Source organism: Pongo pygmaeus, chromosome 12 (assembly GCF_028885625.2).
Source record: "Pongo pygmaeus isolate AG05252 chromosome 12, NHGRI_mPonPyg2-v2.0_pri, whole genome shotgun sequence".
Taxonomy (NCBI): Eukaryota; Metazoa; Chordata; class Mammalia; order Primates; family Hominidae; genus Pongo; species Pongo pygmaeus.
The window spans coordinates 130255002-130273509 of NC_072385.2; the positions used below are offsets into that span (position 1 = coordinate 130255002).

General features: G+C 43.2%; 1 protein-coding gene across 8 annotated transcripts in view; it reads right to left on the bottom strand.

Moving 5' to 3' along the window:
* DCDC2C (doublecortin domain containing 2C) overlaps nt 1-18508 on the bottom strand; it is a 141704-nt gene that overhangs the window by 6492 nt on the left and 116704 nt on the right. For 4 of the 8 annotated variants that reach the window (XR_008500584.1, XR_008500583.1, XM_054475241.1 and 1 more), the window contains exons 11-12: nt 15820-15883; nt 860-907 (exon numbers count right to left, since the gene is read on the bottom strand). The exons of 2 other annotated variants lie outside the window; for them this stretch is intronic. Coding sequence is in view for 3 of the 6 variants with exons in the window: in XM_054475241.1 (XP_054331216.1) it covers nt 860-907; nt 15820-15883 (112 nt within the window). In the remaining 3 variants the exon portion in view is untranslated. The remainder of the gene's footprint in view (nt 1-859; nt 908-15819; nt 15884-18508) is intronic. 2 more of the 8 variants (XR_008500585.1, XM_054475242.1) reach the window with 1 other exon arrangement.

Here is an 18508-nt window from a genome sequence, read left to right on the forward strand (position 1 = left end):
CTGGCACATGAAAGAAACTCAGAAAATGTTTGATAAATAAAAGAATAAAAAATAAATAATGAATGAACAAGCAGTCTGCTAGTCCCACACATAAGCATTCCCAAAAACACATAAAATTAGAATGCGCAGAATTAAAAATAGATTTAAGATATTAAAATGTATGTATATGAATATTAATATATTATGTAATATAAAATGATATAAAATATTAATATAAAATAATATTTGTGCTGTGTAAAATGCATTTTCAAAAACTTCTGCGTTTACCTTGCCTTTTAAATCCAATCACCTATGAGACATTCCTGGCAGTGCATCTGTGTGCTCTGTTGGTTTTCTTTCAGAACTCAACCTGCAACCCACCAGGCACCTGAGTGTGGCTGAAAATGTCTCCCCTAAGGTTACTCATGTGTGTCTAAAGCCTCCCATCTGAAACTTGTACTTCTTATCACAAGCTTCACGAGCTTTTCTTTACAAAATATTATAAGAATAAATGCAGTGAAAGATTAAAATAATTGAACGATGGAAAATCTGCCAAAACTGCATTGTTGACTGACAGATTGTGCCACCGTACGGTACACCAAAATCTTCATTTGTCAGCTGACCTGGAACCTGCCATATGCAAGACGGTTTAGAGGGCTCCATGCATAGTCATGACAGCATGGTTTACTCAAAGTCCACATGAGCACATGGGGAAGGCTGCCTGTCAGTGGGAAGCTTGGCGACATCCCCCACGAGGTAGTGAATCATGGGGCCTCGCAGCAGACACTTTCACTGCGAAACTCGCGGAGCGGCCACCCGCACTGTGCCCTACGTCACAGAGAAGTGTCCGTGAGTGAGCACTGGTCATAGGTTCTCTTACCAGGAAACAGAACCACTTTTTTACTCTTGCTGAGGTTCTTGACAGATACTGGAAACAAACAAACAAACAAAAATCCAGACATTAGTAAGCTGACCAAAATGTGTAAAACCATGGCATTTTAATGTAAGATCTATGGATAAAAGAATTACTGGAAAGTAACCATTTTGACTAGTTTAGAGAGCATTTAGGGCCGATTTCAGTAAAAAATACAACTATGCTTTTATTATGCAGAAAGCCATGCCAACATTATGCAAATTGTACCTTCTGAAATTACAGGGCACTGGCAGAATTTTGATCTTATTTTTCTTCCCCCAACCCCGCCAAAAAGCATATTTTACTTGAATTAGGTTTTCTTTCCCTTCTTCCTCACAGGAGTTCACAGCAGGCAGCGAGCTGCATGCAGTGGCATTTCCTCTGCTCTATATGAGATTTAGGAGGTGACAGGGTCTTTCCAGGTGACCAGTAAAATGCAGGTGCTGGGTGTTCTCTGCAAACAACCAGCAAATGTAAACCAGCTCGGCTTACACAGCAGCTGCTTTGTAAAATCTCAATAGTAAATAGCAGTAAAAGCAGAATACTCAGTCTAAAATGAAAAATACCAAAACTAAAAATGTACACTTACATCAACACTCGCAAGATAAAACACACAAATCCACACAAATATAATATAAATAAATGCAATACAACTTTTCCACAGATCTGCCCCATTGAACATCTCCGACAATTCTGCCTTGATTTCAGGTATTGGGAAGTCCACGGGCTTCTCTGCCAATTCAGCAACTTAGCAGGAAAAGATTTGTTCTAGTCTAGATATATGCCCATAAGTGTATCTGTGTGTCAAAGTTTCTATCGGCATAATTAACACAGAAATCTTTTGCTAATAAGCACTTCAGTTAACTGAACTCAGTAGCCAAATAACGAGACTGAGGCTGTTCTGCAGCCCTGACATTTTGGCGAGTGAGATGAAAAAGGCGTGTGGGAGCAGATGCGGGAGCTGACAGCTGGGGAAGGAGGAATTCGAGAAGCCGTCAGAAGAGCTGGTTGGAGAGATTAAACTGCCAACAGCAGCAGCTGGGGAAATCTGAAAATTGGAGCAGAGGGAAAAACGAACAGGAATGAAGAGTTTCAAGAGCAGGCTGGTTTTGATTACAATCGTGTGAGGTCAGAGTCCACCAAGAACCAGACTTACGATAACAGCTGGATGAGGTCAGAAAAACCACTGCCTTTCTCCACAAAGAATTTCCTCAATTGTACATTTTAAAGTATTATGTGATTTGAATATTATGTAAGTACCGCATTCGATACTCGGTTTAAAACCCAGTTTTTATTTTCATTTATTTTTGTGGCTGCCAGAAGCCCCAGCAGCTGCTAGTTATGAATTAAGATGTCAGGCTCAAATTTGTGAAAATAAATCCAATGTTTTGGTTGAAGGTATAATTAGTTTGTGAAAAGTTAGAAACCCGGAGATAGATAGCATTTAATTTCTGTATTTGGTAACTATTACCTAGGCAACTGATTTCTCTGTGGGCTAGACGTTTTTAAATAAATCAGCAAAGACCTTACCAAGTCCTTACAGGGGACTGCAAGTTACATCAAAAAGTAGTTTGAATTCACAAAATCTCTGATGGTGGCTTGAAGGCTTTCCTGTCCCCCTGTGGCCCTAGATTAACGGGTTAACCTAATAATCTCTCTTGTTTTATTCTTAAAATATAAAAATAATTCTATTTTCTGTGTTCAAACATGCTCATCATAGAAAATCTGAAAAACAGAGCAAAGCCAAAAACCGAAATAAATATAAATCATAAACCCACCATTTGATATAAGTTGTAACCTAAATAAGTCTAGCAATAGGGAATAAGAACTTAGCTCTAATTTTGTAGCCTTGGGACAAACTTCTAGATGTGGACAGCTGGTTCAAACGGCATATGTGTTTTTCAGACTTCTAAGACATACTTCAGAGTGTGACTCTCCTGAGGACACAGCCCCACAGTACCCTCTCAAATGATGTCTTTCTCTTCCACACACTTGAACCACCAGCCATGGAAGTGGGTAGGGGCCCTTCTTGCACCCACCACTGTCTCCAGATCTTTACCCCATCCTCCTCCCTAAAACCCTTCAGCCTCTTTGAAGTTCCTGTCATCAGACTCTACCATCCATCCCCCTTTCTTCTGAGTGTTGTCTACTGAGCTCCAGGCCACACCTCTTACTCTTAGCCCATGTCAGCCTTTGGTGTTTGGTGTCTCTCTCTCTCTCTCTCTCTCTCTCTCTCTGTGTCATGATCCTTGGGGACCACAATAGTTACTCAATACAAACCTTCCAATTGTGGTTTCTCAGTGCCTTGGCCTCATCACATCTGATGATCCTGCTTCTTACCACAGACCACACCCTAGACCCTGTGATTACCAGGAATTCTGACCCACCTCATTCCACCCTCCCGTCTTTACAGCCTTCTCCCTCTAATGCCCCACTCCAATTCTCCTACCTCATCAGCACCTCTGTGCCACCAGCCCTGCCACCATTTCACCCTCCCACCCCTGACTTGTCCACATCCTCCTTTACCAACTCTGGAGCCACTGCCTGCCCCTGGACATGCCTTCCACTTACGATCACCACCTTCAAGGGCTCCTTAGTGCCACGACATAACCCCAGGTTATTTCTCCAGTTCTTTCAGTAGCTGACTCTTCCAAGTAACTATTCCTTGTTTCCTTTTTCTTTAAAGCTCCACCTCCCCACTCCACACTCATAGTTCACGGCCCTGCCTGTGTGTATGAAAATAAGAGCGCTCAGAAAAAACGTCCACAGGCCCTACCCCACACTTCCTCGCCTCCCGGGATCTGTGTCTGCATCCTCTGCCCTCTCCTGTACTACTCCAGAGGGGCTGTCCTGTTCCTGCATAGGACCAACCCTCCCACGGCGCACGGACTCCACATGGCTGGCTGACTGAGGAAGGTCCACCCGGCAGTTATCGCCTCTCTTGATACTATATCCTCAGTTTCTTCCCCTTTAGATGAGAACAGACATGCTGTAATAGCCATGACTCCTCAAAAAGAACCCAGCCTTCACCATGTGCCTCCTCCAGAAAGAACCAAGCCTTCATCATGGACCCCTCCTAAAAGAACTGAGCCTTCACCATGGGCCTCCCTCCCCCAGAAAGAACCTAACCTTGACCATGTGCCCCTAGAGCCACTGACCCAGTGTGTGCTCCCCTACGGCCAAGTTCCCTCCGAGTGTTCCCTGTGCCTGGCATCTCCATTCCCACTACTTCCATTCTTTGGACCAGCTCCTATCAGGCTCATGCTCATCTTGGACCAGCTCCTATAAGGCTCATGCTCATCTTTCTACAGGAACCATCTGTTGTTAGGCTATGAATGACTTCCATTTGGCCAAATACAAGTCGGTTCTCAGCTCTCACTTTGCTTGATCAGCAAAATTCAACTCGATTGATTGAGTTCTCTGATTGCTCTAATGCCACTCCCTAGCAGATTTAGCAAAACTCCGAATACCGTTTTCAGCTGAAAAGGCCCTTAAGAGATTGGCCAGTGTACTTGTGTTCCTACTGTGCTCCATGGTGCCCTCATGCTCCTCAGAGGTGTCTCAGGGGTCCAGCAGGAGGGCCCCAAAGAGACGCAAAGGAAGGCTGAAGGATTCCAACCAAACAATTCCTTTTCCTCTGCTCTGTAGGTGGCAGGTCCTTAATCATATTCCACTTCAGGAAAAAGGAGTTCTGGTGCTTCTTTTAACATTTTATTTTGAAATAATTTTAGATTTATAAGATAGTACAGTATCACAAGATAGTTGCAAAGATAGTACAGAGAAAACCAGTGTACTCTTTTTTTTTTTTTTTTTTTTTTTTTTGAGACGGAGTCTTACTCTGTCGCCCGGGCTGGAGTGCAGTGGCATGATCTCAGCTCACTGCAAGCTCTGCCTCCCGGGTTCACGCCATTCTCCTGCCTCACCCTCCCAAGTAGCTGGGACTACAGGCACCTGCCACCACACCCAGCTAATTTTGTGTATTTTTAGTAGAGACAGGGTTTCACCCTGTTAGCCAGGATGGTCTCTATCTCCTGACCTCGTGGTCCACCTGCCTCAGCCTCCGAAAGTGCTGGGATTACAGGTGTGAGCCACCGCGCCTGGCCAACCAGTGTACTGTTTAAGCAGCTTCCCCTGATGCTAACACCTTACAAAATCATGGTACTTTATCAAAACCAAAATTAACATTTGCGTGATACTATTTATCTGTTAATACTATTTAACAGACTTTATTTGGATTTCCCCCAAACTAACGTGTGTTTGCTGCCCCAGGATCCGGTCCAGGACAGCATGCTGCATTTGGTTACTATGTCTCCTAGTTACCTCCAAACTGTGACAGCTTCTCAGTCTTCCCTTATTTTTCATGGCCTTGATATTTTCAAGGAGTACCGGTTGGGTATTTTGTAAAATGTCCTTCAATTTGGGTATAGCTGATATCGTGTCATAAACAGACTGGAATTATGACTGGAGGGGGACAGTTCCACAGAGATAAAGTGCCTGCATCGTACCAAGAGTTATATTACATCTACATTAATTCATCACTGCTGAGATTAACCTTGACCACAGGTGGGTGGTGCTGGTCACATTTCCCTACCATAATGTTTTCTGATGCTTTCTTTCAAATACTAAAAATCAATGATTTTGGCTGGCCACAGTGGCTTATTCCTGTAACCCCAGCACTTTGGGAAGTCAAGGTAAAAGGATCATGTGAGGCCAGGAGTTCAAGATCAGCCTGGGCAACATAGCAAGACCCTGTCTCTACAAAAATAACAAAAATTAGCCAGGCATGGTGGTGTGCACCTGTAGGCCCAGCTGCTTAGGAGGCTAAGGTAGGAAGATCACTTGAGCCCAGGAGTTTGATGCTGCAATGAGCAATGATGGTGCCACTGCACTTCAGCCTGGGTGACAGAGTCAGATGCTGTCTCAAAAAGAAAAAAAAAAGATCTTGTCCTTACCTTTTATTTTAATATAAAAAATGAGACTCAAATAAAGCCTCAAATCAATGCCCTGCACAGTTTCACTGTGTATTAATATTAGTGGGAGTAAAACCTCTGATGGTTTCAGACTTCTTTTCACCAACTAGAAACTCAAATATTCAAAAATGATTAAACCTAGAGACAGATACGGAACAGAAATGCCGCAGGGAACTAGAGATTTCCACGGGAAGTGAGAGCCACTCTCCCACCTGAACGCTTCCTCCAGGATGTCTCCTGATGTCATTTATTTCACACAAATGCCCTGATTTTCCCTCTCTCTTTCTAATTTATTGCTTGGTGTTTATATTTGTATTCTTCTTTTAAAGGATTTCCATATTCTTTTATCTCTGTTTTTATTGCAAACCACCTCAAATCTCCTTGGCAATAAATAAAAGTTGCTTTAATAACTCGAAAAAGAGAAAGAGACCCAAGAACACCACGAGTGGGCTTGGCTGTCCTCTTCACACTTCTTAAAAGTAAGGGAATACGCCGCATTTCTTAGAAAGATTTTAAAAATTCAACCCAAATCATGCCTGTGTGAGCCTTAGAGTGGCTGGTGTCACAGATGGATTACATGGCAAGTGGAGAAGCACTTCCATTGCCTCTGGGAAGGCAAACTTGTGTATTTATGGGAATAATGGAAGCTTTGGAGCAAGACAAATCTGGATTTAAAACCTACTTTCTAGTTATGTGGCCATGGGAAAGTAATTTACCTCTCTGAGTCTCTCTTAGTTCAAATTTAGAAAACTAATACCTACCATTTCAACAGCAATCCTCACATGAGGATAAAAAGAAAGAATATAAATATGATGCTCAGCACCATTCCCAGCACATAATGTGTGATGCTCCCTCCCTTCCTCAGCCATCCTCACTCCATCCCACTTGATGGACATTTGATGATCCCCAGGGCCAGACTCTCTTCATTCTGCCCAAGTTTTTCACCAATTTATAGATTGCTCCCTCCCTTGCCAAACAGTCACTTGCTTAATAGCCCTTTGACATGTTGACAGAGCACTGGAATGGGAATCTTAAATACTAGGTTAAGTTACAGATCTTCATGGAAAACTGAGTGAGCTCACGATGATGCCAACCTCAGTTCCCTCACGTGCAATGCAAGTGACCTCCCAGGTGATCTCTGCATTTCCTCCCACAGACCCTGAGCAGGCAAAGACACCAAAGATATGTGGAGCAGAAAGATGTCTGGAGGAAGTCCCCGCTAAGCGTTTACAGTCTGAAAAGGTACACACTGTACGATTCCAACTCTGTGACATTCTGGAACTGGAGAAACCATGCAGATAGTAAAGAGACCCCTTGTAAAGTGATTACAACAGGTTCGGAGGGGACAAGGGAGTGGATGGGGGGACACAGGATTTTTTGGAGAGTGAAGCTACTCTGCACGACACCATAATGGGGAATGCATGTCATTATACATATGTCCAAACTTGTAGAATGGGGAACACCAACAGGGAGCCCTAATGTGAACTGCGGACTTGGGTGATGATGATGTGAGGGGTCAATGTTGGTTCATCAGTTGTAACAAATGTACCACTCTGGTAGGAGATGCTGACAGCAGAGGAGGCTTAGGCCAGGGATGGGGGTGGGGGGGGCAGGAGGGGGAGTAAATAGGAAATCTCTGTACTTTATGTTCAATTTTGCTATAAAACTAAAACTGCTCCAAAACATAAAGACTATTTTAAACACAAATAGAAAATAAAGAGAGATCAGACTCTTTCAAACATTCTGTACTCAAAATCAGTGTTGTCACATAGGGGCAAACCCTGAAAAGACAGAGAAGACTGCTACTTATCTCCACTCCTTAAAGCTAATGGACTACAGCCAAGCAATGATGCCTTATGATAGGAAAGGGCTTCTGAACATCTAACCTCAGCTCTCTTCTGCAACTTACTATGTTTCTTTTTATTAAAAACTTTAATATACATTTCATTTATTTTCATTAGTCCTAATGATAAAGAAGTATTTAAGTAAGCTAGACCTCCTACATGGCTGGATAAGCTTTATGTTCATCTTTTGGCTGCAGTAACATTTCTAAATTGAGCTGATAATCAATATATAGTCTCAGTTTGGGGTACACTTCCAAAGGACGTTATGGTAGACATGCTCATAAAATGAGGCTTAAAGGTGAGCCAATATTTTGAAAGACAAGCTCTGAGCCCTGAAAGGCTGACACAACGGCAATGGAAATGGTATATGGCACACAGCACACAAAACGAGTAGGACAAAATGTGTCGGACGCAAATGAAAGACCTTCTACATGTGTCCAAAACCTCAATTTATGTGACTACAAGATACAGAAGCTTAGCACATATAAGACTCAGTGGGTAAGGTAGGCAGAATAACAGCCCCCAAAGATGATGACATCCTAAGCCCAGAACCTGTGACTATGTTAGGGTGCATGGCAAAGGGGAATCAGGTTGCAGCGAAATTAAGGCTGCCAATAAAGAGGGAGAGTATACTGGATCATCCAGAGTGCCCAACGTAATCACAAGGATCCTTAAAAGTGGACGAGGAAGACAGAAGAGAAGAGCCAGAGGGCAACGTGACGGCAAAAGAATGCTCAGAGGGATGCAGGGTTGCTGCCTTTGAAGACAGAGGAAGGGCCCACAAGCCAAAAGATGTGGACAGCCTACAGGGTCTGGAAAAGGCAAAGAAACAGATTCTCCCCAGAGCCCCCAGAAAGGAATGCAGCCCAGCCGGCAACTTGGCTTTAGCCCAGTGAGACCTGTGTTGAATTTCTGACCTACAGAACTGTAAATCATAACCTTGTGCTGTTTTAAGCCACTAAATTCATGGTAATTTGCCACAGTAGCCATTGGAAATTAATAAAAGCACTCCTGCCATCTCCAACGTCGTCTGGGGAAGTGCAGTGTAGGGAGGTATACACTAGACATTGGGGGAGAGAAACTGCATGGCTCACTCTCACCTTGAGCCCTGCGCTCAGTGCTGGGGCCACATCATCAGAGGCATTTAAATAAATGTGAAGAAAATGACTACAAATCAGGCCATATGCCGAATATTGGAGGTTCTCAGGTGTTTGACTTGGTTTGGAGAAGAGAAGACTCAAGCGGAACATAAAAGCTCTCTTCAAATACAAGATAGATCTGCCCTAATGGAAACAAAGCTTTGATAGGAAGAGTGGCAGAGCAGCCAGCTTCACTGTGTATGGCCTTGAGCGGCTTTAGTTCTACGTTATCAACAATCTCAGAGCACCCAACACTCTCCTACAAACACAAAGGTTCTTTCGAGGAAGAATGAAGCAGCGGGACCACCCATCTGAAGAGAAAGTGCAAAGGAGATGGGTAGATTGGCTACAGGATCTTGATGGTTCTTTCTTAGTCTGAATTTCAATCAGGTGATAAGCTATTTATTATTCCTTTATTCACACTGACAAAAACATATTGGAGTCTACCTTTGAATGGAATGAAAACTTGTGCTATAGGTGATTTTTCCTATGAAATTTGCTGGGAAATTCAACACAAATGTATGGTGCAAACCGACAAGAATACTTTCTTAAGCCATTTAATGTTGGCAGATGTTTCGATTTCGATATTGTTTGGCATACAGTAACCATCCAACGTCAAAGAGAGGCACAATCAAAATCAGGTGTGCAGAGGGGACTGGAAATTACATTAGGACCCAGATAAAGATATGCAAGTAGAAAGAGCCCCTCGCCATGCCAGGAGACGCTGGTTCCTGCACATGACGCAGCAGAACTGACATAGTGAACTCAAGGAAAGTCCAGAAGAGGAAAGTGAAGAAGGCAGGGGTACCTTCCATTTGCTCATGGTTTTCATTTTCAGCCTTTAGATCCCTTTTCTCATTTAACATCACAACACTGCCATGTGCAGTTCCTTTTGTAGATGAGGGAAATAACATTCAGGGAGGTGGAGTGCTCTGCCTTAGACATCACAGATGTCAAGCAGGAAGGGCTGGTGTTTGATCCGAGGACTCTGACTTCTACACGTTCCACCACACACATGGCTGAATTCAATTAGGAAAGTTTGTTTGGGTGCCGAGTTCCTCTGATTAACATTTTGCTTCTCCTCTTTCCATTTTCAAGCATTTTTAAATGATTTTTTAAACGCTGTCATATGCAGCATAATGATGTTTCCATCAACAAAAGGCCACATGTACAATGGTGGTTCCTTAAAATTATAATACCTTATTTGATTGTATCTTTTCTATGATTAGATATGTTCAGATGCACAAATACTCACCATTGTGTTACAGTTGCCTATGGTATTCAGTACGGTCACTTGCTGTACAGGTTTGCAGTCTAGGCAATAGGCTACACCACATAGCCAAGGTGTGCAGTAGGCTCTGCCACCGGGGTTTGTGCAAGTCACTCTCTGACGTTTGCACAAGGACAGAATCATCTAAAAAAGCATTTCTCAGAACACATCCCATCATTGAGCAATGCACAACTGTAAGTACATGTTAAAATCCTCTTGGCAATTTTAATGCATCCAATGACAACTTTTTAGGATCATTTGGAAGAGGGCTGTCTACAAATAGGAGAAAACTACCCCAAGTTTTTATGGCTACCAGCAAGGCAAAGGAAATGTTCCTTCTCTGTGTAGTCATATGTCCAAAGCACACGATCTTTGATCACTACTGAGGAAAGTCGCCAAGTAAATCCTACTTGGAATTGCTCAGAAACAATTTTACAAAACTCAAAAGATCATTTTATCAGGCTGAAATTATCTACCCCAAGAGACTGAAGAAAGGCTGTGTTTAAATCAAATGCCATACAGGAAGTGAGTGAGTTCGGCCAACAAAGAAAGAAATAGAAATTTGAGATTCTCAGAAAAGAGTTACATTTAGTAGTAAGCAAAGTATCTGAGGCAAAGAAAAATGTAGTGAACACTCTTCTAGAATTGTTTGGATCTTGTTCTGTCTAAAGGCAAAGAGTCTGGATTCAGAGCTCAAACAACCACCCCCAGTGAGTCAAGGTCAATCCCACCACAGAGCCTAAATGGACCACCAAGCCTCTGGCCCCATGGCTCCCCTTTAACCTGCCCAGCCACATGGAGTGGGGTCGGGGCTACGGGGTGCAGCTTCCTGCTCATGCCCATCAGGCTCAAGAAGACAAGAGGAAGGGCTGAACCTGTGTGGAGTTCACAAATTTCCCAAGAGTTGGAACTGAGAAGGAGCATCTAATTCCTTGGCCTCATCTTACCAATGAGGACATGGGGCCCCTGCAATGGGCCTGAGTGGATACAGCCCCTCAACAGCAGGTCCAGGGCTACTGCCAGGTCTTGTGGATGCAGGCCCAGTGCTTGCTCTCCTCTGTACCACACTGCAGTCCTAGGCATCATTTTACACCTAAGCAAAAGATCACAGAACATCACTAATGGATGAACCAAAAAAAAAAAAAAACCCTCCAATAAAAGCACTCATTATTTCCAGGATCACAAGAAACACCAAGTGGCTAAGTTGTCACCTACCAAATATTTGGGAAACTGCAGAGATGCATTTAGGTAAGCTGATTGATATGTAAGCGTTCTCAGCACAAACATCAGGGCCTGAACCACCAAACAAATATTAACCATTGGGTGTTCTGTCAGCTCTCCTTATCCTTGGGTAAAACAAGACGCATATTCAGTGAAATAATTTTCTGCATGGCCAACATCCTTATCTACAGCCCAGGGCTGCCCTCACAGCCTATACGGCACTAACATTCAGATACCCTGACGGCTTCTTCACAGAGGGCAGCCACTTCCATTCCACAACAGAAGCTAAGACTTACAGCGGCAAGCTTCAGAAGCTGACACTGACTTAATTTCACATTATGTGTCAATAACTGATAACAGCCATCAAAAGCAGAGGTTTTATCCACCAGCCACCTAATAGGAAGAGGAAAAGGAGGGACGAAAGGATTCTGTAAGGGGTGAGAGAGAACCGAAGGCCCCGAAACCCAGAGATTTCCTACTCTGCTTGGGGTGGTCTTAATGAAAATCTTAAAAACAGCAGGGAGAATGAGCAGAAGCCTGGTTCAGGGGAGTAAATCTCTGTAGCTTTACCCAAAGATATAAAAAGAGAATTAAAAAATAAACCATTATGATTAATTTTGCTTGGAGCAGGCTGTTATCACAAGTCAAAAGAGGCTGTCAAAATAGACAGGAAAAGATTATAGGAACCGCGCAGCATGGCCAGGATGTGCTTTTGAACTGGGAACATGTGATCAGAAAGGCAGGTCGGGCACGCAACTGTGTGCTCCACTCTCCACGAGGGCCCACCCTGCCTGCTAAACTCTGTCACCAACTGCCAGTAGCTTTCTGAACGACAATCAATAACAGTTCATCACAGAGCCAAGCTAATTTATGATCATAAAAAAGTTAAAAATTCATTTTTAACCATTCCTTAGTTGCCATATTGACTAAAATCAATGCAAAAAAAAAAGACATCTAATGAAGCCTTATGGAATGAGAATCCAGTCTGAAAATGCTATGCATCCGGATTCTCAGGCTCACAGCACACAAAGAAACTGAGAAGTAAGAAGCGGTGAAACGGTTGCATTGCACACACACTGCAAAAGAAGGTTTCTAAAGCCAGCATCACAGGCCCTGTGCAGCGTAACCGTGTGTTCCTGTGCCAGGGCCACTGGAACTGTGAACACTCCAAAGCAAAGTAAGGCAGACTGAAAAATGATAGTGAAAATAAGTGGTATTTTTTGGTTTCTTTTGTCCCCTCTTTTTGAATACCCCTCCGCTTCCTAATTCTCAAAAACAAACAAAAATAACTTCAATAAAACAGCCAAAAATGATTCCCAGTGAGCAAAAGAAAAACTTACTACTGCCTTGAATTAAACTTCAGGGACTTCACATTGCCTTATTCTCCCAGAAAAATGAAACTTGCAAACTCACAAAATACCAGAAGGCACTGCAATGTTTCGGAAACAAGGTGTTGCAAGTGGCAAGAATTCCAGGACTTGGAAGCACCTGATTCTACAGAATTTGGTAGGATTGATGGCCACTAACAGCTGTAAGCATTCAGCAGGAAAGATAACATGTTTTAAGTGAAGTGTGAAATGGGCTCATTCCCTCCTCCCAAATAAATCTGCCTGCTGGGCCACAATTTCTGGTGGCCTCAGACTGGCTGATTAACTTCAACAGCCCTGTGTAATGCAGCATAGTGAGAAACAGCTCAGAGACCTCGAAAACTGTAATTGGACTATGATGCTGTTTGGTAGAGCCCAAAGGGTCTCTGGGCACTTGGAAACAAACTAGTGAGCTTATAAAATAACTCACAGTCAGCTCCCCAGGCTGCCCAGCGCTGACATGATGAGGCAAGCCCACAGAGAGAGGGCGGCCCCGGGTGAGCGGCACCCGCCCCACACCCAGCACACCACTTTCCTGGCCATGGAGTATAGGTGGGAAGAGGAGGCAATCTGCTTCAATTTCTGCTGTTTCTATTGTCACCTTTGTCACCAAGCACAAGACAGGTAATCACTCTATTGAGAATAACCATCTGGCAAGGTTGTTACCATGAAAATAAAAATCAAAAGGAAATGTCTACAAAGGCAGTTTATAATCTACATACATTTTTAAATTATTACGGCAGATGGTTCCATGTGTGTTTTATAAACTTAAGGCTCAATAAAAGTCTGCAGACTTTCATGTGATTTTTGAAAGTACTCAGAATTTGACTTGAAAGGGCAGAGGAAGGGCTGAAAGGGGAAAAGAGGTACATTTTGCCCACTGATATTTTTTTCTGGGGCAAATTGTCACCTGAAGAGCATCCTTCAGTTAAAAATCAAATAACAAAAAGAAAAGAGACCCACATTCTAACACTGGATGGACACTTCCATCAGACTTATTGGTTATGCCCAATGGGTTCTTTTCTGGTCACTAGGTGGCAATCTGGGGCCCAAATGTGCTTCTGCTCCAATGTGGTGAAAATAGCAGCTTTATATTTTAATATCTAGGGGAACCACTTTATAAACCACTTTTCTTGAAAGCAGAAAAAGCTTCTCTGATAATCTAGTTGGCATTTATCACACTGAATGATGTCTTTTCTCTTAAGTTACCAGCAAGAGGAGAAAATCAGGAGGTAAACATTCCCTAGGATTCAATGGAAAGTATATTTCCCCAACATTCAAAACAAATTGTTGAAAGATGTTGACTGAAGGAATATCAACAATTATAATGAAATTTTGAAACTGAAACCCCAAATAGCATAATGTATGATGGTTCCCAAGTAAGCCAGTGTTGCACCACCTTTTTCTCCCAGTTCACAGAAGAGAATAGCATGAAGATCACCACCCAGAGAGCTCTCACTCCAGCTTGGGACCTGAGAACCACCTGATCCTCTTGTGTTCCTGTCTCCCCGGTCCCAGGCTGCTGCTTCCCACATACCAAGTGGGCCCCCACCCCCATCCCTGCCCCTGCTGCCTCCGCTTCCATGTGGCTTTGCCTCTTGGTGTCCAACAAGGCCCAGATGTCCTCTACTCCATATGTAGCCTTCAGGCAGCTCTGAGATGATCTCTTCCCCTTCCAGGCACCCCTCACGTTAATTTAATCTGATTTTAACCAAGTCTTAATTCTTTTTTTTTTTGAGACAGAGTCTCACTCTGTTGCCCAGGCTGGAGTGCAGTGGTGCGATCTCGGCTCACTGCAAGCTCCAACTCCCGGGTTCACACCATTCTCCTGCCTCAGCCTCCCGAGTAGCTGGGACTACAGGTGCCCGCCACCGTGCCTGGCTAATTTTTTGTATTTTTAGTAGAGATGGGGTTTCACCGTGTTAGCCAAGATGGTCTCGATCTCCTGACCTCGTGATCCGCCCACCTCGGCCTCCCAAAGTGCTGGGATTACAGGCGTGAGCCACCACGCCCGGCCCCAAGTCTGAATTCTAAGAGAAGTCAGCCACTGTGATGGGTGATGGGCTGGGGTGTGGCTTGTCTGCCTCCCCATGAGCTAGCAGAGCTCCTCTCAACCTCTCCTTTGGGCAAGACTCCTTCTACATCTGTCTTCAAGAGGAACAAGGTTCAGGTCCTCACACATAGGTCCACTTAATAAACAACTGGAGGGAGGAAGGGAAGGGGAGAGAGGGAGGGAGGCAGGGAAGGAAGGGAGGAAGGGGAGGGAGGGATGGAGGGACAGAGGGAGGGAGGGAGGAAGGCCACAGAGATGCAATGCACATGGCATTAGGTAATCCTTACTATTAGGTAATCTCATAGGACATATTATCTCATAGGATCTTAATTACCATACTTTTTAATGGGGGCTGCAGGTGCTTTATTTGGGGGACTAAATCACATCCAAGGAGATAAAGATCTTAGACACAATGCAAAGCTGTAGAAGGAGCTGTTGGGCTTTCCATTCCTACCACAGAGAGGGGACCTTCAAACCTCAGAAGACGCAGCCTGTTAGCGAGTGCCAACTACCACGCTTCAAGATCAGCAATGTGGGAAATGACCTGTGACCCTGTGGGGCAGGGTACCCCCTTCTCTATGCCTCAGTTTCCTCATTTATAAAATATCTGATGTACATAATTAAAAAACAAATAGCCAATACCTACAAAAGATTTTTACAATTTGCAAAGCACTTTCCCAAGCATTGTATATCAATTAATACTGTGATATACCATTTTTCTTCTCTTTATGGCTAATATGTTACACCAGAAAGTCATATACATGAAAACTCTTTGTAAACTGATTTTAAAACTACAATTGGAAAAAGAATTATGATAACAAATAAAGAGTCATGAAAAACTTTAATAATTTATAATTTGGTGATATTATTATGGGGTTTTTATGGGGAGCAAGGAGGAGGTGGTGGATGGAAAGGAAGATCTTTTCCCTACTAAGTGTTCTCTGCATATTTTAAACTATATTTAGCCTACATTATGCCAGCTGTTTACAAGAGGATCTTACAAGTATTTTCATCCATGGCTGGGTTATTACAGAATATATAAATTTCTATTTCTTTGACATACCTTTTTTCTTTGTGGTGTGTCTTAAGGGCAACTGTTTCTTAAAAGACACTCGTGAATTGTTTTCCTGAAACAGAAACCATCAGTGTTAGCAGCTGATACTCTTTTCTCTGAACAATAAACAAGAGTCCTCAGGACATGAAGGTTCAGCTACTGCTGGATCCTGAGGCATGAGATTTATAGCAAAGGTTAGTCCACTGAAGATGTGAATGCACTCAACGATGATTTGCCAAGACATGAGAGCCGGTGCTAGCAGGCCACTCACCTCTCCTGGCTACAGCAGTGATCAGCTTCATTCTGCCCTGGAAGTCCAGACCAAGATATATGAAGCCCCCAGGATCCCCACTGTCTAGATAAGCTCTGCTGGTCAACCTTCAGCCTCCAGTCCAGGTTGTTGAACTCAAATCAGGTCAGTGCCATGACCATGCTGGAGATCAGGAGCTACAGATCCGTTTCATAGTAATCCCCATGGGTCACTGCAAGCTTTCCACTGCCATCCTGTCTCCCTAAACATTTTCCATATCAAAAATGATCCAGCTTTAACTTGGAAAGAAAACAACTGTAATGACAAGCTCCTGCCTTACCAATAAGAAAAAGCCAGATAATCTACAAAATTATAACTCTCTTGAACCCATCAGAGAGTTCAGGTCACAAGGCAACCAATTAGCCTGAAATCTAAAGAAAGATAAATTCCTCCTAGAAGACACAGGATTCGAGCCTGGCTTCCCTAGGGCAGGGCCTAAGAGAAAGACAAGACTGTGCCAAAGAAAGGCCTAAGAAGATTTCTGCTAAGAGTTTTGGTGCACATAGGTGACTGCAGAAGCTGCAGGTACAGGAGAGCTTGTACTCACTCCCAGGGTATTTTCTGCAGACTTCACCGATTGCTCACAGAAGAGATGAGGGGCTAGGGCAGAAGGTAAGGGAAAGTATCCCCCATGATGCAAGGCTGGAAAGGAGACCACTGCTGCAGGAAACCTCAGGGCCCTCCCTAAACCCTCCCACTAGAGGACAAAGCTTTAGCTTCTGAGAGGAAGACAGCAAAACTAGTCACTGCCAGGGAACTGATGAAGGCCCACTGTGGCTGGAGAAGGGAATAGAATAAAACCCTCCACTTCCAGGAAAGGGGCAAGAAATCGTATGGGTCCAGATTTTGATAGATCCTCTACTGCCAGAGAAGAGGCAGGACCACTGAGAAATCCCTACTTCCAAGACCCAGGCACAGAAATCCTGTCTAAACATGAGGCTGAAACAGAAAAAAAGAGAAACCTCAGCAGGCACCAGGCATCCAGTGACAAGTATCAGAAGTCTACAGCTAGGGAAGGGGCAAGAGCATGGAGCAAGACTGCTCTGGGGTGAGGGGCAAGAGAAACCTAGAGCTGAAGGTGGGACAGGAGCAGTGAGAAAACCTGTTGAAGGAAACCAGCCCCAACCCTAAACAGAAGGTAATGAATTTGAAGCCAGTGGTGCATCGAAGGTAGTCATAACAACAAACCTCAACTAAACTCCTCTCTAGGCTGATTCAAGCCCCCACAAAAAGGCCTAGCAGAAAAGGAGGTATGCACATTTCATGGCATACAGACTGTTTACCTCAGTTTCTACAGCCTGTGTATCAAATCCAGCCCACCATCTGTTTTCATACATAAGGGTTTATTGGGACACAGTCAAGCCTTTTCATTCAAGATTTGTCTATGTCTGCAATAAAACAGAGTTGAGTAGTTGCAATAGAGTTGGTATAGCCTGTGAAGTCTAAAATACTCCCTCTCTGGCATTTGCAGAGAAGTTTGCCAATCCCTGCTACATATGATATCAAGCTTTTAACCAAAAGTTTTCAAACACATGAAAAAGAGAAAAAATAACTCACCACCAAATCATACAACAATCAATGGGACCAGATTCAGATATGATCCACATGCTGGTACTATCAAATAGGGAATTCTAAATAACTCTAATAAATACATTTGCAACTTTAGAGTGGGAGTGAGCAAGCTACAGTCCATGGACTGAATCCAGGCTTCTGTCTGATTCTATAAATACTTCACTGGAACATGCCATGCCCATGTGTTTACTTATTGTCTATGGCTGTTTCCTCACTACAGCAGCACAGCTGATGAGTTGCAACAAAGACCACATGGTGCATAGCCTAAAATACTTACCATCTCCCTTCCTGGAAAGGTTTGCCAAATCCTGCTCTAGTGGAAAAGGTGAACATCATGCATTAACTGCAGACACATAATATAAAGAGAAACAAAGATGAAAATTACAGCTGAGTTTTCACTTGAGACAATGGAAATCAGAAGTCAGTGGGAATGACGTTGATAAAGAAGTGAAAGAAAAAAAACTATCAACACAGAATTCTATACCCATGAAAATATCCTTTATAAATGAAGAAGCCTACCATCAGAGTCCCAAAATACATGGAGCAAAAACTGACTGAGTTGAGAAAAGAAATAGATAATTCAACATTAACAGTTGGAGAATTCAATACTTTACTTTCAACAACTGGGTAGAAGATAAACAAAGAAATGAAAAACATGAACAACATAAACCAACAAGACATAGGACATTCTACTCCACCCAACAACAGCAGACTGTGTATTCTTCTCAAGTGCATACAGAACATTACTCAGGATAAACCAAATATTGGGCCATAAAACAAGTCTCAATAAAAGTAAAAGGCTTGAAATTACATGTT